This window comes from Muscardinus avellanarius (genome assembly GCF_963383645.1).
Source record: "Muscardinus avellanarius genome assembly, chromosome: 16".
Taxonomy (NCBI): domain Eukaryota; kingdom Metazoa; phylum Chordata; class Mammalia; order Rodentia; family Gliridae; genus Muscardinus; species Muscardinus avellanarius.
This window is the reverse complement of record NC_137802.1, coordinates 66,637,356-66,662,227: the sequence shown is the minus strand read 5'-3', so window position 1 is coordinate 66,662,227 and position 24,872 is coordinate 66,637,356. Positions and strand designations below refer to the sequence as shown.

The window sequence follows — 24,872 nt, the reverse complement described above, 5'->3', positions numbered from 1 at the left end:
TTCTGAGGCCTGGGGACCTGGGTTGGAGAAGCTTGAGCTGTGTGCTGGGCTGCTGAGGCCCATTGGCACGGCAGAAGGGTGTATCCCACTGACTCAGATGAGGCCGACTCAGCTGGGGGGCTTAGGACGCGGGAGTATGTGTGCACGCCACCAAAAGGGACCTCGGGGCTGACCCTCTTGCTCTTCTGCCCACAGCTGTATCCAGCATGCTCCAAGGTCACGGCTCTGTGTTCCAGGCCTTGCTGGGGACCTTCTTCACCTGGGGGATGACGGCAGCTGGGGCAGCTCTCGTGTTCGTGTTCTCTAGTGGACAGGTGAGTCGCCTTGCTTTGGTTGGTCCTAGAGATTCACGGGCATCCTGTCAGCAGGCTGTAACGCCATCTCACTCCACGGAGCAGGTTGGCAGGCCCTTAGAAGCCCTGCCCACTCCTGCAGTTTGCGGGTGTGACCTTGTTTTCCCACCGGTATCTGTTCCCTGCATTATGTCTTCCTCATCCCTCTCCTGACATCCTGATTTGAGGAAGGGAACGAGGAACCTGGTTATTCACCCTCCTCAAATCTGCTGCCTGATTTCTTTCTAATCTCTGTCTAGCCTGGAGCAGGTGGTACTATGCATGGGCGAAGAAGATAAAGTTTCAGCTGAGTTGCCCTCCCCTGTGGTCCTGGGTTAGCTGGGATGCTTGGAGAGAGACCTTGGGGGAAGGAGAGGAATGATTTCCTTTCTCTGTAACCCAGCTTCAAAGCTTTTAATCCCCACTCCTTGTGATAAATACAGACTCCCTATCCTCCCCAAACCCCTCCCCCATGGATTCTCCAGTCGCCTGCGCACACCCCAGCACCCTGACTCACTCTCAGGCTCCACACCCAAGTCCTCCAAACCTCCACGCACCCTTATGTCCCCTACATCTCTTCCTTCTCCATATACTACACCCCGACATCCCTCCAACACGGTCCATACTGCCCATACCCCTGCACAATCCACACCCTCTTCCGGTGATGCCTGAAATCCCACCCTGACTATAACCCTGAGCTCCCTTCACCCATGAGCCCAGAGCCACGGGTGAGGGAGGACTGTCTTGGTGAATACAGCCCCTGCTGTGCCCAGTGCTGCACCTGCTGGGAATTGTAGGTGTGGCACATGAGTAACCAACTTGAACTCTATTTAAATAACCTGTGAGACAGATCTGGAAAGGAAAGCACACGGAGGAAGCTGGCAAGCCAGGCATGCTTCTGGTAGGGACCAGTCCAGCAGGTATTGATGTCAGCGATATGATCCTGCCTCCTGCAGCGTACTGCCTTCTCCCCTGCCCTGAGGGAGGCTTGGAGCCAATTAATCAGAGACCTAGAACTTCAAATCACACAACCCAGAATCTCAGGGTACTTGGAATCTCAGTATACAAACACCTAGAGACATCAAATTTGCAGAGATACAAAGCAGAGTGGCGGTTGGCAGGGGCTGGGGCGGGGTGGGGGGGATGAGGTTGCCAGGTGATAATTGAAAGGGTATAGAAAAGAGTTGTGTGAGCTGGGCAGGGTGGCACAAGCCTGTAATCCCAGTAGCTGAGGGGCTGAGACAGGAGGATTGCAGGTTTAAGACCACCACATGGTAATTTAGCAAACCCTATTTAAATAAAAAATAAGAAATGGCTGGGGGTATAGTTCAGAGTACCTCTGGCTGCAATCCCCTACCACCCCGCCCCCCCCCAAAAAAAAGTTACGTGCATGGATAACTTTTTCACTTGCCAAAAGGTTGTTAAGGCTCCTACCTCCCTGTTATTCCAAGTGCTAGATTTTCCTTTTTTTTTTTTAAGGCTAAAGAATATTCCATTATATGTATGTATTGTGGCTTTTTTCTTTTTAGGTACTAAGGATTGAACTCAGAGACTTTACCTCCAAGCTACACCCCCTACTCCTATTTTTTATTCTTTATTTTGAAACAGGGTCTCACTAAGTTGGGGAGGGCCTCATTAAGTAGCTGAGGTTGGCTGCAAACCTGCGATCCTCCTGTCTCAGCCTTCCAAGCACTGGGACGTGTGCCAACACGTCCGGCTTACGTATTGTGTTTTATCTAGCAACTCATTTGTGGATAAATACTAAACAGTCTTTTTATTGAAATATAAGCTGCACATAGAAAAGTACACATTTTATAAGTGTACACCTCGGTTAAGTTTTCACAGATGCCCATGAAACTAAGGGTTCAGATCAGGTACCAGCCCCGACAGGCTCCCTTCTAGCCCCTGTCCCCCACCCCAGACTCTAGTCCAGGGGTGTCCCTCTCCCACTCTTTAACCTCAGGGTGGCTTTCCCTGTACTGGTACTTTGTTGTAAAGACAGGGTAGCCATATACTACGCACTGCTCTGTCTGGCTGAGCATACTCTATTTATTTTCCAGTTTACTTAACGCCCCTGCCTGTTTGCAACACGCATAGACGCTGTGTGTGCCTGCGTGTTCGTGGCCATGTGGAATTGTTATATGCATGTATCCTAATTGCTGCGTACATCCCACTGTCGTGGGAAGCGGGGCGGTTTCTAGTTTTGGATTCTCACACCACATGGTGCTGCTTGGGACCCTTTTTTTTGGTCATGCGTTTGGTGAATCCAAGCATGTACTTCTGTAGTCATACACTCAGAAGTGAAAGCCTTGAGCTGCTTGTTAGTGGTGCCACCAAAGAGTTTTCCAACCTGGGCTCTGCCCGTTTTCACCGTTTGATGCATACGGGGAGGGTTTGATGGTTTTACAGACTCCTCGCCCACCCTGGGTAATTTCTGTTTATTAGGCCAGCTGCTAACTGAAAGTCTATGGTTGTAATTTGCAGAGAGAGAGAGAGAGAGAGAGAGAGAGAGAGAGAGAGAGAGAGAGAGAGAGAGAGAGAGAGAGAGAGAGGAGAGCTGAGTAACGCTGACACATGAGCCCATGCATCTTAAACACCCCCAGAAAGAACATTTCTGATTGGCTCTGGAAGGGACGGAAGATTTTCAGATCATCACCTCCCCACTGCTTCTTGGCTTGTTTTATAAACTCAGGATTTCGCCAGCTCAGGACTGGACCAGTGACTCTCTCGGGCTATAGGTTTCCTGTGGCCCAGGATACCTCATCTTGTTCTTTTGGAAAACTGAAACATGTTGTTTTCATTTTCAGAGGCGGATCTTGGACGGAAGTCTAGGCTTTGCAGCAGGGGTAAGTTGCCTGTAGTGGAGATGTCAACCCAGATTACATTTGTTCTCATATTTCAATGCCCAGTGGTGTCTCCAGTCTCTCCCTGTGTGACCAGGTGCATTTCTGGTTCTCTAGGTGCTAATGAATCCCTCCTTGCTGACTATATTCATTTCCCATCTTATCAGATGCCCCCACCTCTATTAGGCTTGAAGAAGCTTACGTGGCAGCTGCCTTAGGATCTGTAAAGAAGATCATATAAATGTAATGTGCTGGAGATTGAACCCACGGGCCTCACACAAGCTAGGCAAATGTTCTACCACTGACCTACATCTCCTGCCAATGTAGGAAAGGGCCTAGCTTGATTCATAGTTGGCACTAATTAAGTATTCTCTTCCCTCCCTCTGCTTCCCTTTTTGTACAAACATGTACAAAAAGTGGAGGAAGTCCTGTGATGCCTTCCAGGCACCCTTACCCACTTTTCAATCAGACTTTACATCTTGCCAATCTCATTTTATCTCCTTCTTTCAGCCTTCTTTGGAGGTTAGAATATTTCATAAAATCAAATCCTAGACATTGTGCAATTTTACCTGCATATCCAATACCTATCTCTAACTGAATGACTTATAAAAAAATAATCACCATACCATTATCATATCTGCTCAAGTTAACAGTGATTCCTTATTATAATTTGATACTCAATCTATATTCAAATTTATTCCATCTTTTCCAAGGGCTTTTTATTTTTTTATTTTTTTAATTTTTTTTAATGGATACACCCTCATTTATTTTTAAAATTATAACTATTAACATATATTAAACTATACAAATTGAGTTTCACTATGACATTTTCAGTGCATATGTACATCATGTTTTGATCATGTCTACCTTCCTTTCCGCCCTTTTTTTCCTTCCTTCTTTTTCTCTTTCCCCCATCCCTTTACCCTTTCCTTTTTTTTTTTTATTTTTTAAAGAATGTTTTGCTAGAATCGGGATCTAAACCTATGTTAAATATGTTTGCTCTTTGTGTGTGTAAGTGTGTGGTACTGGGATTCAGAGGCATTCTACCTATGAATTGTACCCCCACCCCAATTTTATTTCTTATTTGGAAACAGGGTCTGGCTAGGTTGATGAGAGCCTAACTGCTTGCTGAGGCTGTCCTGGAGCCTGTGATCCTCCTGTTTCAACCTCCTAAGCTCGTTCTATCTTTGAAGTCTTTCGGTTTCTCGACAGTCTGCTTTGTTTTCCACGCTAGCAGTTTGTTGGAGAAACGGGATCGCTTGTCTCTAGAGTGTCCCACTTTCTGAGTTTGTCAGATTGCTTCATTATGGTGCTACTTAAATGTTCCTCAGTCCCCTCTGCCTCCCGTCAGCTGAGCGCTGGACTGAAAACTTGGTTAATTCAGATTTTAATTTCCAGGCACGAGGCCTTCTTCCCAGTGCTGTGCAATCCAATTGTACCAGCCTTCGCAGAAAGCACAGAACACATGGTTTCCCTGTTGGTTGATCAGGGTTCTGTCCTTTTCTGCTGTGTTTATACCCTGGTGCTCAGGAATAACTTGTCTATGGGTTGAGACTTCCTGGAGGTCATCTATGTCCTGTCCTAGAACATGGAGACTTTCCGAGCTGAACCTAGGTGCATGAAGAGTTAACAAAATCAGTTTTCAGGTCCTCTGCTCCCATATATTCTTTTCCCTACCCTAGAACTCTCTGAAAGCCAGCTCTCCTTTCCTGCCTTACCTAGCACAGGCGGCTGAAAGACACACCCTTGTCTTATTACCTTTCCTTTGGGTAGCTAAACCCCCAGGTGTAAACAGAGGGACCCAGTTGGGTGAGGTGGTGAGTGTGCCTTTAATCCTCGGTACTTGAATTTGAGGCCAGGCTCTGCAATTTAGCCAGATCTTGTTTCAAAGTTAAAAGGCTTGGGGATATAACTCTGCAGTAGAATGCCCCTGGGTTTAATCCCCAGTACAAAAAGAAACAAAATAAAACAAAACAATAGGTGGAGAAAGTAAGGGTCGCCCAGACTCAGCAAGTCAGACCTTTCCCCAGTCTTTCAAGAGGGATCTAATCAAATTACAGGGGAGAGATCCTTAAAAGTAATTTTCCTAGCCGGGCGCGGTGGCGCACGCCTGTAATCCCAGTACTTGGGAGGCTGAGACAGGAGGATCACAATTCCTGGCCAGCCTCAGCTACTGAGTGAGGCCCTCTGGAACTTAGTGAGACCTTGTTTCCAAATAAAAAATAAGAAAATAGGGCTGGGGTATAGCATACCCCTGGGTTCAATCCCCAGTTCTGCCCCCCCCCCCGCCCCCTCAAGTAATTTTCCAGAATGGGTCACTCTGGTACTTTGAGTCTGTAACTGAACAAGAGATCAAAGTCAACAACAATAATGCAGCACCCTGCCCCAGCTTCTCGTTTTTATGAACACATTTTTTTTCTTTGCTTATGTTAATAAAGAGAAAAAAAGGAAGAAAAATAGAAATAGAATTTTTATCTTTCTTATTACAATGACTTTTAGTAACTGTTCACAGAGATAAGATATAGGAATGGATTAAAAAAAAAAGAAGAAAAAGGCCCAACCACCAACATATACATTTTCAAGAATATTTAACTTTTTAATGTTTAATAATTATAAATGTTATATTTTTGTTAATGCATTTCTTCCTTATTGGCAATGGCTGTAAGTATAGGAGACTAAGTGTCAACTTATGGATGAATGAAGGGGAGCCTGGTCTTTCAAAATCCTTTTGGGGTATGCAGGTACAAAGTTGGGAAAACTCTATTCTATGCTATTTTTTTGCTTCTGATCAGACATGTGAGTGTAGTGTGGAGTTTACTTTTTTCTAGGTCAAAAGTTTTTTTTAGGTCACATAGCAAAAGACAAAAAAAAAAAAAAAAGGAAACAAAGCCAACCAGAGATAGGGTAGGAATGAATATTGGAGCATTAAAATATAAACATTTAAGATATACTTTCTTTAAAAAAAAAAAGCTTGAGATACCGGTGTATTATCATGTTCATTTGTCCATCAAAATTTAAAGTACTTTTACTTCTGATTTTTAGTCAATAAGAAAAAGGAGATTGTAGGAGTTATATATGTATATTTGTCAGAGAATAAGTCAGTTATATGTTTCTAGAATTGACCTTGAACATGAGCTAGCTGTGCAAAGGAACTCCTGGCAGGGCCCCGGATATACAGAGCAAAATGTGAGGTGGGGGACAGTTTGAACCCAAACTGAGGGGATATTTAGAGACCTTGATAACTAGGAGATTCTCTTACATACTTCTTCAAACTAGGGAATAAAATATGGCCCATGTGGCTTGAGCAGTAGTAGTTGCCTGGGCTTATTATGGAATAATTTGTATTTGCTATAGCAATCTGTTGTCTGGGGCGGTGGTTCTCAGCTGGTGCATATTTGCCTCCAGGAGGCAGTGGGCATGTTTCAGCTGGCATCTAGTGGGTAGAGGCCAGAGATGCCCCTAAATGTCCCATGACACACGGTACAGGATGCACGACAACCACAAGGGATTCACAGAGTGTCTGTGGTGCTGGGGTTGAGGCTGTATTGATAATAAGAGCTATATCAATTACTAATAAGAATAAGCTTTCATACCTAGGCAAAACAATAAAATCCTTTTCTCTGCCTCTAAGCTGTCAGCCAAGAGCTGTAGCCAATACTGACCTTGGTCAGCTAAAAGCTAGCTGTTAGTCCAGATAAACATGGAATGTTAAACACTAAATTCTCATAGCAGTTTAGATTAAAGTTAAGAGAACCCTATATTCATTACCAAGTACACAAAAAGAGTTGTAGCCCAGGGTCTCCATACCTTAAAGATAAGTTTACAACATAATAACTCCTAGCAGGTAGAGATAGAAAAGGACTCAGAGCTCCCACGGACACGGGTGGATGGTACAGGCCTTCTCCAAAGCAGGACATGCCATGTAACCCCAGACCTTGGTAACCAAGTAACACTTCTTGGCCATAAAACTAGCAAGAAGGGCTTGTACCCTGGAGATAATTGGTGGGTCTGTGCCTGTGCTGGGTCAGGGGGAGGTAAAAAGACTATTGGCTAAGCAGGATGGGAGGAAGGAGATAATGGATCCTTATAAAAACTGTTCTGTGTTCAAAACTCCATGTCTTACTTTCAAGGCACTCCACAGCATCCTCCCTGATGCAGTGTTTTATAGTTCTACCCCTTCTTTCTGTCTTTGTAATAAAATTTGCTTAAGCTTACAGCAGTCTAGTTCTGGCTATTTTTTCTAAATTAGCTAGGAGCAAGAACCCACGTCGACATCTCAAGCCGTTACAGGTAGTGCCGACGCAGACACCCCGGTCCGGAGTGTTTTGCTATATCATTTACAGTCACAGAGAGGAATACAGAAAAATTCAGATGTGCGAAGTGTTTATAAAGAGGAAAATCCTCTTGCCTCTCACCTTTGCTTTGCAGGGATTTCCACTGTCAAGCCTGAGTGTGTGACCTTTGAGATATTTTATTATGCACGCACATGGTGTCAGGACAGTTGAGATGCCTTACATCCTAAAGGCTTTTTACTTCCTCAGCCCAGCTCTGAGAGGCATTGAGTGAATAGCTGGAAAGAGGTAGAACTGGCTGCCAGCTGGTTGACCAGGGTCAAAGCACTCCTCTCACGAAGGTCTGCATGGTGCTTGTAACACGTTTTTCCAGCCGTTGCATCTACATTTATGTATGTGTTGTACGTGTGTTGTATTATGATATAATACTGCAGTGACATATTCACAGAACATGTCATTGTTTACCACAGTAAGTGTTTCTGTAGCAGATTCTTGGGACAAAACGTGTATTATTTAAATACATTGAAGAGTCTATTTCACGGGTTGTTTTTTTCTCATTAGCAGAGCCTTGGAAGCGTGAATCGGTTTTCCTTAAATGACTCCTCTTGGAAACCCTTTGCCTATTTTTCTTCAGATTCCTTAGGTCCCCCTCTAAGTCTTCAGTAATTATTGTCTCTCTCTCTTCCACACGTGTGTTTGGCCTTGAGTTTTTTTCCCCGAGTTCTGAACTTACTAGCCAAAAGTCACAAGGGAGTCATGATTCCCTGTGAGAATTCCAGAGGAACACAACTTCAAAGTTGGAAAAGATTTGCAGTGATTATGATATCCAGTATTTACTGAGCTTTTACTGTGTTCAGGTGCTTTGCTTAGATTACATAATTTAATTTTTACAATGATCTATGAGGTATAGACCAGTTCTTATGATTCACTCCCACTTTGCAGGCACCGTGAATTTAAATAAATTGTTTACTACCACATGGGGAGCAGAGACAGGATTTGAACCTACAGACTGACTATAGGGCTTATACATTTAAACCACAATACCTCTTAGCTGATGTGTGGCCCAGCTACCTCTATTTACAGACAAGAAATGAATTTAGGGAGAACAATGGTTTATTCTGAATCAAAAATTACTGGACAGTGGCCAAGTTAGGACTGAACCCACACAAGAAGCCGGTGACTGCCAGCACTTAGCAGACTGCCTTTGGGCAAGCCACCGGGTCTTCCTGAAGCTCAGTTAATTCTGCTGAGGAGAGAGGTCACTGGGTCAGATGGTTCAAGAGCTTCTTGCCTTTGTATTCTTAAAAGGGTGAGCTACAGAACAGGTTGGCACATATCTTTTCAATTTAAGCCAACGATGAAGGGTTTCAGATAGATTTTGGTATACTTATTCACTTACTTAGAGATATGTGTCGATGGTCAATGTCAACATGTAATTTAATAATCTTTTAACGTGAATGAGAAAGTAATCATAGTCCCAAAAGATGTCTGGATTAACTTGGTGGGGCTGAAGAATGTAGAATCACCATTTTAATTTTTTGGTTGCTTTCTTTTCTCTCTCTCTCTCTCTCTCTCTCTCTCTCTCTCTCTCTCTCTCTCTCTCTCTCTCATGCGTTCTTTAGTGAGGGTTAAGCCAACCAGGAACCTCTACATCCATGCACATTCTTTCTCAAAGAAGCAGCACCTTTGTGGAATAAACATGACCACGAAACTGCAGAAGAGACAGACAGCCTACCAATGGAGAACATGACTTCTAGGCATAAAAAACCAATTTTGTATCTATTATTTTACCCCATAGGGAGCTGGTTTATTATGAGAGACATGATTTTCTTGAGGAGATTTTTGGCCAAGTCTGTTTTTGTGCAGCAAGTGGTGAATCCTATTTTCTCCAGATAGATGGCTCACTGTTGGAAGTTAACGATGTTCTCCGACGGCAGCCTCTCAGGCTGGAGGGTGGATGGTGGCCAGCTGTTCTCCATTTCCTCAGAGAACTGGGTGGAAGAACTGGACTTTAATTGTAGCATGTGGAGTTCAGGAAAAAATATTTCAGCCAGGACCACTGGAAAGGTTTATTCTAGAGTAAACATAAGAGGGCAAAGGTCTAGAGGAGGGAGCAGCTGTTGCCTTTAGTAATCAAAGTCTGCCTTTTGGCTCTACAGACTATGGATTGAGAGATAATTGTTCCTCTCTTTTTTTCCTTATCAACCAAGAGACCTACTATGTCCTAATGGGGATGCTTCCTGACGTTGGAATGCGAGGTCTTTGGACACACTGAAATGGGCTGGGCCATACATGATGCAGAACTCTGTCAAGTGCTACAAGATGAGGAGAAAGGAAGGAGAGGCCATGGGCTCTGATGAGGCTCCCTGAAATTCACTGCTGTCTGTCTCTGTGAGCTGTGATTTTCTTGCTTACTGGTTTGGAAGGAACTAAGAACTCTTAGATGACCTTGCGGGGAAGAGGGGGAGAGCCTGTGAATGCTTGGATGCAGACCTTATCCTGTCACCCAGCATCACAGATTGGAGAGGTTGTCTCAGAACTTTGGAAGTGGTTGCCCAGAGCTTCTCTCTTCAAGTTGCTTTTTAAGGACTTGAGGAGTTGGGGAGCCCCAGGGCTTCCTAGAGTCTCTTCTCTGCAGGTTTCCTTGATCTGCGCTGGGATGCTATTAGGATTTTGATGTGAAGTCTCTCAAAGACTCATATGTTGGGGACTTGCAGTTATGTCCAGAGCTGGGACTTTTGGGAAGTGATTGGATCACAAGGGCTTGACCTTCTCAGTGGATCAGTCTATTGAAAAAGTAATCATTTGATGGCATGATAGGAGAAGGTGGAGATTTTAGGAGATATGACCTACTTGGGGGGTATTTCTCATGCCTGGCTTCTCCTTCTCCTCCTCCTCCTCCTCCTCCTCCTCCTCCTCCTCCTCCTCCTCCTTCTTCTTCTTCTTCTTCTTCTTCTTCTTCTTCTCTCTCTCTCTCTCTCTCTCTCTCTCTCTCTCTCTCCCCTTCTAGCTGCTGTGAGTTGAGTGGCTTCCTCCCATCCTGATGTTTCTGCTCTGGAGCCCGCTGACCATGGATTGAAGACTTTAATACCGCAACCCAAAATGAAGCCTTCCCCTTTTGAATTGTTTATGTTAGATATTTTGGTCACAGAGACAAAAATCTGCTTAACACAGAAGCAGTGACTACAGAGATGATGACTTTGTGTCTTGGGGCGAAGGCTGTCCTTCAGGAGGGTACTCAGCAGAGAGGCAGTGAAGAGGTGTATTTGTGCGGGCTTGTGCATCAGTCAGCTGTTACTATGATTAAATACACGGGGCAATGAGGTTCATTTGGCTAATGGACGAGGAGGTTCCAGTCCATGGCCGAGTGATGGCCCTATTACTTTGGTCTTTGGAAAAATAGCACATTATGGTGGGATTACATGGTGGTGTCAACTGCTCAAGATATGAGTCATGAAGAGAGAAAGGCAGGGAGACCAGGGTCTTATAATCTTTCTCAAGAGCATGACCCAAGGATTTTCCATAAGGTCCCATCACCTCCCAATACTGCCACTCCGATGACCCAACCTTTAACACAGGGGCCTTTAGGCGGTGCTCATCCAAGCCATAGTAGCTTGGCAGGACTTCAGGCATCCTGCTCCAGGGTTTCCGTGTGATGAGTGTGCCGTGGCCCATGGGAGCACACGGGGAGGGCCCCTTTCTAACATCATTCCGGCCTCGCTCCAGGCTCCATGGCAGTGTCATCACGGGGCCACTGTCGCTCCTGCCCCATGGCTTCCTGTAGGCGATGCCACCAGACATGGACCCTGCCTCTGGACTCTCATAACCAGGGCAATCGAGACCCTTAGGGTTGGCATGATGAGGCAGCTGGCATTTTTAAATGAAGATCTTCAGCGGCTGCTTTCCAGCAGAAAGGCTTTGCTTTCCGACTCTTCTATTTTCTGACTCTTGGCTTGACATTCCTAACCCCCCCAAACACTGGTGGTTTTGTGGGCTGCAGGGGGCGTTGATGACAGCCCTTCTCCATCTTGTACAACATCTTGGTAGCAGACAAGGGCCTTCCCGCCCAGGGTGTCCTGATGCCGCTCCAACTGCCGGGGCGAGTGAGCGAGTGGGCGGCCGGCGGAGGGGATGGTGAGGGTGGAGGGAAGGGAAGAGAAACACCGGAGCAGGGACGGGCTATTATTTACGATTATATATATTTTTTCTTTTCAATTTTATGCTTCAGATTTCCAGTGTCATTATCAGCAGTGTGGGGGAGGAAGTGATATGTGTCTCCATGGGGATGGGAAGTAACCTTGTTTGTCTTGGAGGAAGAGCCCTGGCGGAATCTCTTGCTCCATTGGGCACCTGCAGCGGTGCAGCCCTGAGGCCTGTCTGGAACCTGTGAGCGGCCACCTCTCTTCCCTTGCTTCTCTGACTTCTCTCACCCCTCTCTTCCCACGTTGGTATTCAGGCAGCATGGTGAGTGGTCCACTGCTGGCCTCCTTTCTCTGGACCTGGAAGGCCTGTCTTCTACCCCTCCTGTTTTATCCTGCCTCACAGGGTAAACACTCTCCCTGGGTGTATCTGTTCTTCTTCATTTGGGGGCATCCTTCTCAGACCATGAAGGAGAGGGTGGGAGTGTATTTAGGTGATGAGCAGAGGATTAAAAAGGCCTAGAGAAGCCGGGCGTGGTGGCGCACGCTTGTAATCCCCGCGCTTGGGAGGCAGAGACAGGAGGATCGCGCAGGTTCGAAGCCAGCCGCATGCGCTGCCTTAGGAGACCCTGTTTCCAAATAAAAATGTAAAAATAGGTCTGGGAGTGTAGCCCGGAGGTAGAAGGGCTTCCAGGAACCCCAGTACCACCAAAAAAAAAAAAAAAAAGCCCTAGAGATTCTGGTGATTTTTTTTTTTGTTATTGTTTTTGTGTGTGGTGCTGGGGATTGAACCCAGTGGTGTTCTACCTCTGAGCTACACTCCCAGCCCTTTTTACCTTTTATTTTGAAACAAGGCCTCGCTGAGTTGCCGAGGCTGACCTTGAACCTGCGAACTTCTTGTGTCACCCTGCTGAATATTGAGATTAGAGGGATGTGCCCCTGTGTCTGGCTGAAATTCCGGTTAAACAGTTCTATAGGAGCGCTACAGAGTCAAGAACTGTCTCTGTAGGAACAGGTAGGTAAACAAGGAGGGACTGACTAGACATTCCTTGAAGGTGGTCAACTTAACGTGTCCTCCATCCATCCATCTCTCCATCCATCTAGAATTCGCCTGAGGACCTGCAATATTCCAGTCACTGGTCCAAGTGCGGGGGATCTGAGGAAGCGTTAGGAGATGGTCTTTATCTTTAAGGAATTCATGATTTAGTCGGGAGATGTGCAGACTACACTTGTGGCCTAAATCCTGCCCTCTGCCTATTTTTGTTGATAAAGATTTATTGGAACACAGGCATGTGCATGTGTGGACATGGTACATGTGGCTGCTTTGGCGTGATGGTGGCAGCGTTGTGTAGCTGTGACTGGTCTTTATGGCCCACAAAGCCTTGAATAGTCACTGTCTAGCCCTTGGGAAAGAAAGTTTGCTGCCCCAGTGCAGTGATTGCAACAGGGTTTTCCTGAGGCCCGGTGGCAGTGGAACAGCCTGAGCCAGGACCGATAGGACCACAGCTCTGTGCTGTCAGGACCAGCGGGGCTCTCAGAATGTCCCTGGAAGGTGATTTCCTGGGGTCGCCTGCTCTGTGATGGCCCCTTCCACAAGGGACCCGGCCTTCGCTTCTGAACTGGCTGCTGTTGCTGTTTTCAGGAGGTGGCTTCACAGTCAAGTGTGATGAATTCTGTGGCCCTGTGCTCCGCGTCACCTAAGGCACAGCATCTCAAGAGATGGCCAAGGGCTGAAGCATGCAACTTGAAACTGTAAAAGAAAGCCAGGTTTCCCAGCTCGAACCTAACCCAGTTTTGCAACTGTTATTAGCATCTGTGGTCTGGCAGAGTGAGCCCACATGGCCTAAGAATGTCCTTGGTGGTTCAGTTCCAAGAAGGTCTCTGGCTTTGGGGAGGTTCCCCTCATTTGCGTGCCCTGGATCTCTACCCTGGCTGCATACTGGGATCATCTGGGAAGCTTTATCCCCGTCCCATTCCCTCGGCTAATGATGTCAGACTCTCCGGCATGTCTTGGGGATGTGGCTAGAGTGATGAGAATTGGCAATGGCTACTTCTAGGACTCCCCAGAGACAGCACTGTGCGGCCAAAGCTGAGCTGTGGTTCTAATGGGACTGTGGTTTAACAAAGGGTGAGCTGGTATTTGGAAAAAGCAGACTCCCTTTAATTAAGGTTCCACGTAGCTGTGAGGTTAAGAATTGCACTAAGTCAGTACTTAGGGTGCGGGTCATGCTTGGTGAAGCAGTGGCCAGGGCGGATGGGGCCTTGGAGATTGAATGGGGAAGACTAGACCAGGGGGCTCCTTCCTCTGCTTTTTAGCTCAGCCCTAAAGCTACAAGTTCCTATGGCAATCCACCACGTACATGACAGTGGTCTTGGCTCCCCAGACTGGTTGATCTAGCCTGGAGAAGGGGGCAGTTGTCCAAATCAGGTCCATTCTTCAGTTGGTCAGGTGACACTGGACAGCCTGGGAGCAGAGGCCCGGGCTCTGTGCAAACGAAAGGCAGGAGACAGGATCTTCACCACTTGGAAATCTCCATCTTGAGTTTCAGGTCCCAGTAGATCCTTGGTCCTAGCTGGTTTGCCTGTTAGTGTGAGAAATCTCAGGACTGGCAGGGGCTTGTGGGAGTCATCTCTGCCATTAGACGGAACAGCGCTTTGCTCAACACAGACAGACGGTGGGAGTGTGAATTGTTCCCAAAGACTCTCATGAACCAAGACTTTACACACTTTTTTTGTAACCTAATTGAGTGTTTAGCTGGCTTGTTAGAAACTCATCGGATCTCAGTGTCTTCTGCTACAATTTAAATAATAGAGAGTAGCTGACATCATTTTTCTTATGCATCTCTGTACCAATCCCATTAAAAAGCACTTACTGAGTGTCAGTTCTTTGGAAAGATACTCTTCCTGAGTGTACAGCATCCAAGTTAGATTTGGTTTAGTTTTGGCCTTTACCCTTCGCTAGATCTCTCCGTGCATCATTAACACAAGTGCTTTGTAGAAAGGCTGCGGTTGGATGGCATCCTGCTGCTTTTTAGTGTTGGCTTGCACGCAAGAGGGGAGAAGAGCCAGTCATTAAAGCATTGTCAAGGGCCAGCGTCATTTGAGGGATGGCCAAAGAGTGCAGAATAGCCACTGGGTTTCCTCCTGGGAGAATGAGCTGCTCAGAATGTGGGTGTAGCGAGAGGACTGTCTTCAGGCTAATCTACCCACCATTTAGTGAGTGTCCAGTGTGTGCGGGGCATTGTGGGAGTGTATGCAAAGAAGTAAATCTGAGTTCTCCTTGCAAGGGGTGCAGGGGTCTGCTGGGGAGAGACGCTGGTGCACCTGTTGTGAGACAGGCCAGCGTGTGGTTGTTGAGAAGGTAATAACAGATGCCGGGAACCCAGGGACTGGAGAATGTTTCTCACTGGGGAGTTAGGGGACTTTATGCGAGGAGCTCAGATGGGAAGGATAGGTCAGGCTTGCCAGGTGTGGATGGAGGGGAGAGGGCAAAGGAATGAATTATAGACAGAAAGGACAGCAAGTTGGAAGCACACGGGTGGAAACCAGCGTTGCGAAGGCGTGGTTGGGGCCTGCATCCAGACAACCTGGGGTGTTTTGGAAGGAGTTGGTGTTTTGTTCTCTAAGTTGGTGGAAGGTCCCTGGGAGGTTTCTGAGAGGGGCACAGGAACAGAGCTGTACTTTCAGGCAATGCGTTCTGCTGGAAGCAGAGAGCTTGGCCACTGGCAAGAGAAATGTAGCAACAGACAGAGGCACTGGAGACAGGGAGGCAGAGCAAGGGGCGCTCCTCCAGGAGAGGCTGGAGGGCTCGATCGGCAATCCTTTGGTTGTAAATGTAGCCACAAGTTCAAACCTCCTGCGGGGCCTGTGATTCTGGGCCATCTCCGCTAGGGATGCTGAGGGGTTTGGCATCACTGATCGGCTCCTGGGCTGAGGGTGACTCTGTCAGGTATGAGGGAAGGAGTCTCTCTGGCTCATATCAGGCCCTTCTCATTCGAGTGGGTTTGTACTTGGGAATCTGCCTGTGCTGGGGTGGTCTCCATGGCAACCAGGCACCTAGCGCTAGCTGCACTGATGGCGGCGTTTCCTGGTGCTCAGCTTTGGGCGATCTGCATCCATTAGGATTAGTCTCAAATCCTGAGGAACTGAGCCTCAAAAAATAGTCGCTTAAACAGGAAAGATCCCTCGCCTGTGGCAGGACTTCAGAGCCCATCCTTGGCTGGGCAAGTAGGTCTGTGGAGTCATCAGGCACCTACGCTCCTGTTTTATTTATTTGCTCGGTGCTTTGCCCTGCAAGCTAGCCTGCTTTCTGACTCCAAATAGCTGCTCCAGCTCTGGTCATCACATCCGCCTTCCAGGCAGTGAAATGACAGGAGGAAGGGGAACTGCCTGCAAGCTCTGTACAACAGCGGGCTCTCTTCTCTTCTCTTCTCTTCTCTTCTCTTCTCTTCTCTTCTCTTCTCTTCTCTTCTCTTCTCTTCTCTTCTCTTCTCTTCTCTCTCTCTCTCTCTCTCTCTCTCTCTCTCTCTCTCTCTTCCTTTCTCCCTCTCTCTTTTGTGGTACTTGGTATGGAACCCAGGGGCATTCTGCCTCCGAGCTGCACCCCTAGCCCTATGTTTTATTCTTTATTTTTTATTTTATTTTATTTTATTTTATTTCTTTTGGTGGTGGTACTGGGGTTCCTGGAAACCCTTCTACCACCAGGCTACACTCCCAGACCTGTTTTTATACTTTTTTAAAATTTGGAAACAGGGTCTCTTAAGCCAGCGCGTCTGTCTTCGAACCTCGCGATCCTCCTGTCTCCGCCTCCCAAGTGCCACCACGCCCGGCTTATTTTGAAACAGGGTCTCACTGAGTTGCAAAGAACCTCACTATGCAGTTGAGGCTGGCCGTGAACCTGCGACCCTCCTGTCTCAGCCTCCCAAAAGCTGGGATTACAAGCCTGTGCCAGCATGCCTGGCAGCTCTCTTGGCATTTCATTGGATAGAACTTATTCATAGGACCAGACCTGGCTAGCTGCAGGAAAGCTGAGGATACGTGGTCCTTCAGCTGTGAAGCAATGTGTCTAGTTGACTAGTTGACATTGGGGTTCTGTTACTGAAAGACAAGGGAGAATAAAAACTGGGGCAGGCCATTAGCACACTAGGTTGCACAGCCTGGTGCACAGAGGACTTTGATCACTCACCTCAGTGGGTGATATTTCCTATGTTGTTTTTAAAATGAGTCATGTTTTTTTCTTTAACTAGTTTCTTTATATATATTTTATAAGATAAAATTTTATAAATATAAGTACTTATATTTGTAAAAAAAAATATATATTTTTTGCGGTACTGTGGATGGAACCCAGGGGCATTCTACCTCAGAGCTACATCCCCAGCCCTATTTTTTATTCTTTATTTTGAAACAGAGTCTCACTAAGTTGCAAAGGATCTCGTTAAGTAGCTGAGGTTGGCTGCAAATCCTCCTGTCTCAGCCTCCCAAGTACTGGCATGACAAGCTTGTGCCACCATGCCCAGCTCACTAGCTTCTTTCTAAATGGGAGAATAATGCATGGACTCTAAGAAATTCTAACACCACAAACATTATGTGATAAAATAAACCCTTTGGCTTCTTTGTATCAGCCAGTCTTTTGGGGTCATGGATGATAGAAGGCCTACTTTTAATCCGGCGTTAGTAAGAAAGAAAAGAATTGCATGTTCGGTGTATGCGATTACAGTGTCCAGGGGAAGGACTGGCCGCTGGTGCTGTGGACTCTGTGGGTTGGAGGATGCCGCGGCACCTGCTTTTTTTCTCCACCTCCTGGCTAAACCTTTCTCTGAGCAGCTCCACTTTCAGGTGGTCTAGATGCATCCTCTTGGCCCCAAGTCCAGAGGAAGAGAAATTTGTTTCTTGTACAGTCTTGGCGTTGAGTTTCATGGCTGGGGAGTCTCGGGCCTGACTCTGGTCACATGTTTATTCATTCCTGAAGGCTGATGCCTGTGGCTGGGGGAGGCCTTGGGTTGGCTGGCCCTGCCTGGGCTATTATGTCCTGGTCTCCCTCTGTCATTAACTTAAAAAAGAAAAAGCAAGCCAGGAGTGATGACACACGCTTGTAATCCCAGCATTCGGGAGGCTGAGGCAGGAGGATTGTAGGTTTGCGGCCAGCCTCAGCAACTTTGTGAGGCCCTCTGCAACTTAGTGAGACCCTGTTTCAAAATAAAAAATAAAAAATAGGCTGAGGGTATAGCTCAGAGGTAGACTGTTCCTGGCTTCAATCCCTAGTACCACAAAACACACACACACCCACACACCCCAAAAACAAAAAGACCCAAAGAACAATAATTGGAAGAGGGGTGGATCCTCTAAAGCAAGTGCAGAGTTGTTGCTGAAGGAGGCGGAGCACACGTAACAGACTCCGGAGGGCCGCCCTGCAGCCCACATGCTCCGCCTCTGGACATACGGTAACCTAAGGGCTCAGGATCGTGCAGGGTGCCCTTCCAGCAAACCCCCTCCTCAGAGTGTGGCTAGCCCACTTAGAACACAGTGGCTTCAGTCTGCAACAACTTACTTCTTACTGTCTGAGCCAGCCAGGCTCAGCTGGGTAGTTCCGTGGGCCTGACCTGGCAGCTACCCCGGGCTGCAGGGTAGAGGAAAGCCCCAGTCCCAGGTCCGGGGGCCTTGGCATGGCCTAGTCACTGGGTGTCTCCACAGGGAGGCTCAGGGCTCAAGAGTCTCACCCCTAGGTTTCCTTCCACGAGGCCAAGTTGGCGCTGAAAGGTATCCTGGGACCTGGGCTCTAGAATTGGCACAAAACCACGTTGGCAACATTTTATTGGCCATAGCAAGTTTCAAAGCCTACTCAGATTTAAGGAGGCGGGGAAATGAATTCTAGTTCTTAGGAGAAGTCTGGAAAACACCAGAGCCCTGCACTGCCACCTACTGCCTCCCCTCCGACACCATGACACTTAGGCAACTGGAAGACTATCTTCCCAGCTGGGTATGGTGGTGCTGTAATCCCAATACTTGGGAGGATGAGACAGGAGGCTCAAAGGTTCAAGGCCAGCCTCAGCAATTTAGCAGTCCTTCCAGAATCAACATGCCTTTTTACAGCTGGGCATGATGGCACATGCTTGTAATCCCAACCTTTGCGAGGCTGAGACTGGAAGATTGTGGCTTGTGGCCAGCCTCAGCTACTTAGTGAGGCCCTTCGCAACTCAGTGAGGCCCTGTTTCAAAATAAAGAATAAAATATAGGGCTGGGGGAGTAGCTCAGAGGTAGAATACCCCTGGGTTCCATCCCCAGTACTGCAAAAAAAAAAAAAAAGTTTCTTTTCAGTGCCCAGTGTTTTCCTATGGCCACTTCCGGTGGCCTTTTGACCCAACCCTGGACATCCCTTTGTTTCTCTCCATCTTGCCCCTCAACTTCTCTTTGGGTACCGACCCCACACAAGAGAGAGGAATGTCCGGCTTTCTGGTTTCCGCTGGGTTTGCTACCTTGAGTAGCCAAGGGAGAAATCCGGACTCCAGGAATGCTTAGTTTTTTTCTTTGTTCATATGTGACAGAGAAGCAGAATCTCTCAGGGCCCAGATCACTCGTAGGTGCTGTGGATCCCCTGAGAGGGCAGGGTGTGGGTCTGAATTCTTGGTCTCAGAGATGTGTTGTGCTGGAAGCAAGAATTAGCACTTGGGGGAGGTGACATTCTGTGGCTCAAAGAATGTAACCTTGTAGAACCTGTTTTCTAGGGGCGTAGGGTACGTGGTCGCCTGAGAACAGGTGTGTCCAGGCTGTGGATTGGAAGAGAGAAGGGAGAGATACACTTTTTATTAATTATTATTATTATTATTATTATTATTATTATTGTTGTTGTTGTTGTTGTTGTTGTTGTTTTGTTTTTAGATTCTATGCTTTGGCTTTACTTGTTTTTTGCTAATCCACATTCCTATGACTCCAATTCGGTGTTGTTACTAGGGATTGAATTGGGAACATTCTACTTCTGAGCTACATCCTGGGCCTTTTTTTTATATTTTTAAAAAGTTTGTTTTGAAACAGGGTCTTAGTAGGTTTCTGAGAGTCTCTCTAAGTTTCTGAGGCTGGCCTCGAACCTGTGATTCTCTAGCCTCCCAAGTACTGGAATTTTGGGGGAGAGCCACCATGCCTGGTGACGAGGAATGGAACCCAGGGGCATTCTACCTCTGAGCTACACCCCCAGACCTATTTTTTTTATTCTTTATTTTGAAACAGGGTCTCACTGAGTTGCAGAGGGCCTCACTAAGTAGTAGCTGAAGCTGTCAGCTTACTGCGATCCTCCTGCCTCAGCCTCCCAAATGCTGGGATTACAAGCGTGCGCCACCACACCTGGCTTTTTTTTTTTTTTTTTTTAAGGATCAAAATATTGTCTTTCAGAATCAGAAGATAACTTTCTTTCCTCTTTGTTGGCTAGGCCCCGTCTTATTTTATAAATCTAGTTTATGGTCATAAAGTGGCCTTTGCTGGGCAGGAGGGATGGGAGGAAGCTTACCCCGTGTTCTGGAGCAGGTGTTTGGGCAGAAGCCCCGGCACAGTGCCAACCAACACCATGTCCCTCTCTCCCTCTGATTGCCCCCTAGTGTGGTGAGAAACTCAGACCAGAGGATCCGAGAATGCGGGGCTGGCCCTGCTAGTGGGGTCTGGGGCGGTTTGTCTACCCCAGGTCGGATGCCCAGTGGGGCAAAGGGTTTCTTGGCCTCGTTCCCCATTTCCCTTCTTGATGGCTCCTATCTGCAGGAATGAGACCTCGGCTGTCCCAGTGGGCATCTCAGTAATAATGCCTGCTTAGGGGACAGGAAGCCTCTTGGGACAGCAGAGAACTGCTGGGAACCAAACTCTGCTCCCACAGGGTATCAAGGAGCAGTTCAGCTCAGATGAGGAATTCAGAGCTCTGGGCGGTGTTTGTTGATGGGCTCTGTCTGTGTACAGTTCCCAAGATCAGTGATAAGTCCTTTGGCCTCCGGCATCTCCGGGCCCTGGGGAGTTAGAAATCCTCTTCTCCCATCCCACCTTGTGAAGATCCAGGCTGGCTGTTGGATGCTTCTGAGCCCTTTGGAGAAAAGAGAACGAAACACCAGGGAGGGGTAGGTTTGAGCGCTTGCTGGTGGACGCTGGTCTTTGCTGTCAGGGTCCTCTAGCTTCTAATGTCGCATTCGACTTTGGCTCGGGGCCACGGGTCCCTGTGTTCCGTGTCCTCAGACTCATCAATTAACAGACGGTAAGGACCAGCGGGCCCAATGGGAGAATGGCGGGCCTGGCAGCAGGCAGAGGGGGGCTTTATGCCCTCCTGTGCAGAGATGCTCTTTTTCTTATCCTTCTTTTTGCCCTGTCATTGCTTTTGAAACCTCTCTCAGTTTCTGAAGCTCTGGTCTTCTTGTGAAGAAATTAACCACGACAGCCCCGGAGCTAAGTGAATTAGTTCCAGGAGGGTGGAGAAAAAAATATATATCTGTTAAGTGCATAAACAAGGGGAAAGCGGATTAGCATTGTATTTAAGAGGGAGGAAGGGACACACAGCCATTGCCCAGGCATACGCTTTATTAAATAGATTACGGATATAAATTTGTCCGACATGATGATGCATGCAAAGCTCTTTGCGGTGAGGCTGTCCATGAGCTGATGGTAAGGATCGCTCGGATCTTAGGGGCTCCTCAGCCCCCCGATGTTATTAGCTGGCATTGTTTTATGGCTTTCTATTTTTCAAAGAACTTTCTCATCCATTCTCTTCTCTGATTCTCAAGATCATCCTGTCCCCGTAGGTCCTGTGATTTGCACATAATAGGCGAAGGGCCAGCCGTGCCCCGTGCTGGACTCTTGTCTAACCTGACCAAGGGATGCTCAGGTCATTGGGGGGAAGAAAGAGCCTCCAGCTGGAGATACTTTTAAGGGACTGGGCTTCGTAGCGCTCTTCCTATAAACTTCAAAATAATTCATTCATTAAACAGCTACGTGTTGGCTGGGCATGGTGGCGTACACTTGTAATCCCAGCATTGGGGAGACCGAGACAAAAGGATCACGGTCCGTGGACAGCCTCAGCTAATTAGTGAAGCCCTTTGCAACTCAGTGAGACCGTGTTTCAAAAATAAAGAATGAAGAATAGGGCCGAGGGATAGCTCGGAGGGGGAATGCCTCTGGGTTCCATCCCCAGTACTGCAACAACAACAACAAAAACAAAAAATAAAAAAATTATCGTGTCGACAGACCCCCTACACCTCTCCTCTGTGCCAAGCGGCCTATTTTAGACACGGGGGATGGAACAGAGAGCAAAGAACACAAAAACTCCTGCCCTGGCCAGACTGCCACTCTGGTGGAGAGCGTCACACGATAAACTATACGACGGGATGGATAACGCGTCAGAGGAGCAAGCGCGATGGAGAGGGATGCAGGAGGGGAGGATAAAGACTACCCTGGCCGGGCGTGGTGGCGCACGCTTGTAATCCCCGCGCTTGGGAGGCAGAGACAGGAGGATCGCACTGGTTCGGCTTAGGAGACCCTGTTTCCAAATAAAAAAATAAAAAAAAAATAGGTCTGAGAGTGTAGCCTGGAGGTAGAAGGGTTTCCAGGAACCCCAGTACCACTAAAATAAAATAAAATAAAATAAAACCTGGTTGGGTAGGGTTCATAAATTACTGCGATCTTTTTTTTTTTTTTTTTTTTGTGGTACTGGGGGTGGGACCCAGAGGCATTCTACCTCCGAGCCACAGCCCCAGCCCTATTATATTTTTATTTTGAAACAGGGTCTCACAAAGTTGCTGAGGCTGGCCTTGAATCTGCTTCCTCTCTCAGCCTCCCAAGTACTGGGATTATAAGCGCGCACCACCATGCCTGGCTGACTGCAGTCTTTTTTTTTTTTGGGCGCATTGTGGTCATACTTCTTGCACACATCACCCAAGCATCCCTTACCCAATTCCCGCCCCGTTCCCTCCCCCTCCCTCCTTCTCATGTTTGGCTTAGTGATCGACTTTGATGTTTGTTAATATACATCGTGAACATTAGAGGATTTCCTTCTTCCCCCTCCCATCCCCCTCATTTGCTCATCTATGGTTTCTCCTTCTTCGTCTAGAGTTCCTCCTATGACCCATTTTTCTCCCTAGCTTTCAGATATTAGGGAGAGCATCCGATTTCTTATTTTTTGTGACTGACTAGTCTCACTTAGCAGAACGTTGTCCAGCTCCATCCATTTTCCTGTAAATGATAGGACTGTGTTTTTCTTTACGGTGAGTAAAATTCCATTGCGTCCGTAGCCCATAGTTTTGTAGTCCTTTCATCTGTTGATGGACACCTTGGCCGGTTCCATAATTTGACAGTGGTGAATTGTGCAGCTATGAACATAGGCACACATGCACTTAGCAATCTTAACAACAACGACAAAAAAAGAAAATCAGTGAGACAGTAAGAAGGAGTGCTTGGCCTATGAGAGTTTCTCCATAAACACACATTTTTTATTTTTTGGATATATTTGTAAACAGATTAATGAATACTCAAATGGGTGAATGGAAGAAGAAGGTACATAGAACTGGCTTCCTCTGAGAGCCTTGGTGTGCCCACGCGTTTATGAATTTCCCCCTTCCCGGTAATGCCACGAATCCAGGTGGGATGCCCTCAGCAGGACCCCATCTCATATGGCCCCAGACAGGGAGGGCTGCCCTTCCAGAAGAGGGCCAGAACCAGCTGCCTTGGGATGGGGACGCTCCTGGCCATGTGCACTTTGGGGCAGTTGTGGACACCCGGCGCGGGGAGGGCTGGCCTGCATTTGTTCCGGCTCCACCTTCTCGTCAGGACCCTGGCTGGCGAGGCTCCGAGGCGGCTTGCCCTCCCTCCTCTGAAAGCCTGGTCTCTCCCACGTCCTTGCCATTGAGTGTTTGCTTCTTAAGTTGGGCATTGTCTCCTTTATTTGTGTGTGTTCTGGGAACTGAGCCCAGAGGCATTCTACCTCTGAGCTACACCCCGGCCCTATTTTATGTATTAATTTTTACTTTGAAATAGGGTCTTGCTAGGTGGATGAGAGTCTTCCTACTTGCTGAGGCTGTCCTCGAACCTGCGATCCTCCAGTCTCAGCCTCCCAAGTCCTAGGATTACAGATGTGCACCCCCATGCCTGGTTTGGATGGTCCCTTTCTCGATCCATCGCTCCCTCCAAGAAGAAATTGATAAAGCCTTTGGGAAGCATCTGCAGTTCCCCTCGGCACTACTGGAATCCGTTTGCTTGTCTGTCTTCCTCACAAATTAGAAGGACCTAGAATGCAGGGCTGCTGTTTTCATTGTTGAACCCTAGTATATATCCATGTCTATGTCTATATCTATATTAATTTCTATATATCTATATATCTACACATGCATACACACATATGTTTATGTATACACATATGAAATACATATACAAACACAGGGGATTGAACCCAGGGGTGTTTTACCTCTGAGCTACACCCTCAGCCCTTCCTCCCTTTTAAATTTCAAAATAAGATCTTGTTAAATTGCTGAGGCTGGCCTCCAATCTTCAATCCTCCTGTCTCAGCCTCTTAAGTACCAGGATTACATTGCAAACACCACTATGCTGAGCTTCAAAAACACTATATATATATATATTTGTGGTATAGGGGATGGAACCCAGGGGCATTGTACCTCTGAGCTACACTCCAAGTCCTTTTTTTTTTTTAGTATTTTTAGTTTTTGAAACAGGGTCTGAGTTGCAAAGGGCCTCACTAAATACTTGAGGCTGTCCATGAGCCTTGATCCTCCGGTCTCTGCCTCCCGAATGCTGGGATTACAAGCGTTTTTTAAAGCAAGCATTGAGTGAGTTCGGCGTTTGTGTTTAGGGGTTTCCTTTGGGGCCAGCTCCCCTTAGGCTCAGCCCAATTTCTCCAGTCCCCTGCGTGTATGGGTTTCCATTACTGGAACCTCAGGAAGAGATATTGGAGCAGGCGGTGAGAAACCCTCCCCGCCGAGTGTACAAGGAAATCGGTCTTTCTGATTCTCCTAGCGAAGGAAGAAACTAATTGAATGCAAACTCATTACATCGCTATAGCACTTTGAAAACCTCCCCCTGATCTAATTAGGATGAACTTCTCAGGATGTGGTTATGCCAGGAAATGTCTCAGCCTGTTGGTCGTGCGGGGTGAGCTCAGGGCAGGGGCAGCGGGCACCGGAGCAGGGGAGACTTCTTTCTAGCAGACAGAGACTGGCATCTGGGTGGAATCTGGAGTCACCCGGCTTGAGTTTGGTCCTGGCTCTTTGGGACCCTCAGTTTCCTCGTCTGTAAAAT

General features: G+C 47.3%; 1 protein-coding gene across 4 annotated transcripts in view; it reads left to right on the top strand.

The window, feature by feature from the left end:
* Positions 1-200: 200 nt before the first annotated feature.
* The window catches only part of SLC39A11 (solute carrier family 39 member 11), a gene marked incomplete at both ends in the record, with an annotated part of 391,992 nt that continues 367,320 nt past the window's right edge, over positions 201-24,872 (top strand). For 2 of the 4 annotated variants that reach the window (XM_080712333.1, XM_080712335.1), the window contains 2 exons: positions 207-314; positions 3,140-3,178. In XM_080712333.1, coding sequence (XP_080568459.1) covers positions 207-314; positions 3,140-3,178 — 147 coding nt within the window. Of the gene's footprint in view, positions 315-3,139; positions 3,179-24,872 lie in introns of all 4 variants that reach the window. The other 2 variants (XM_080712336.1, XM_080712334.1) reach the window with 2 other exon arrangements.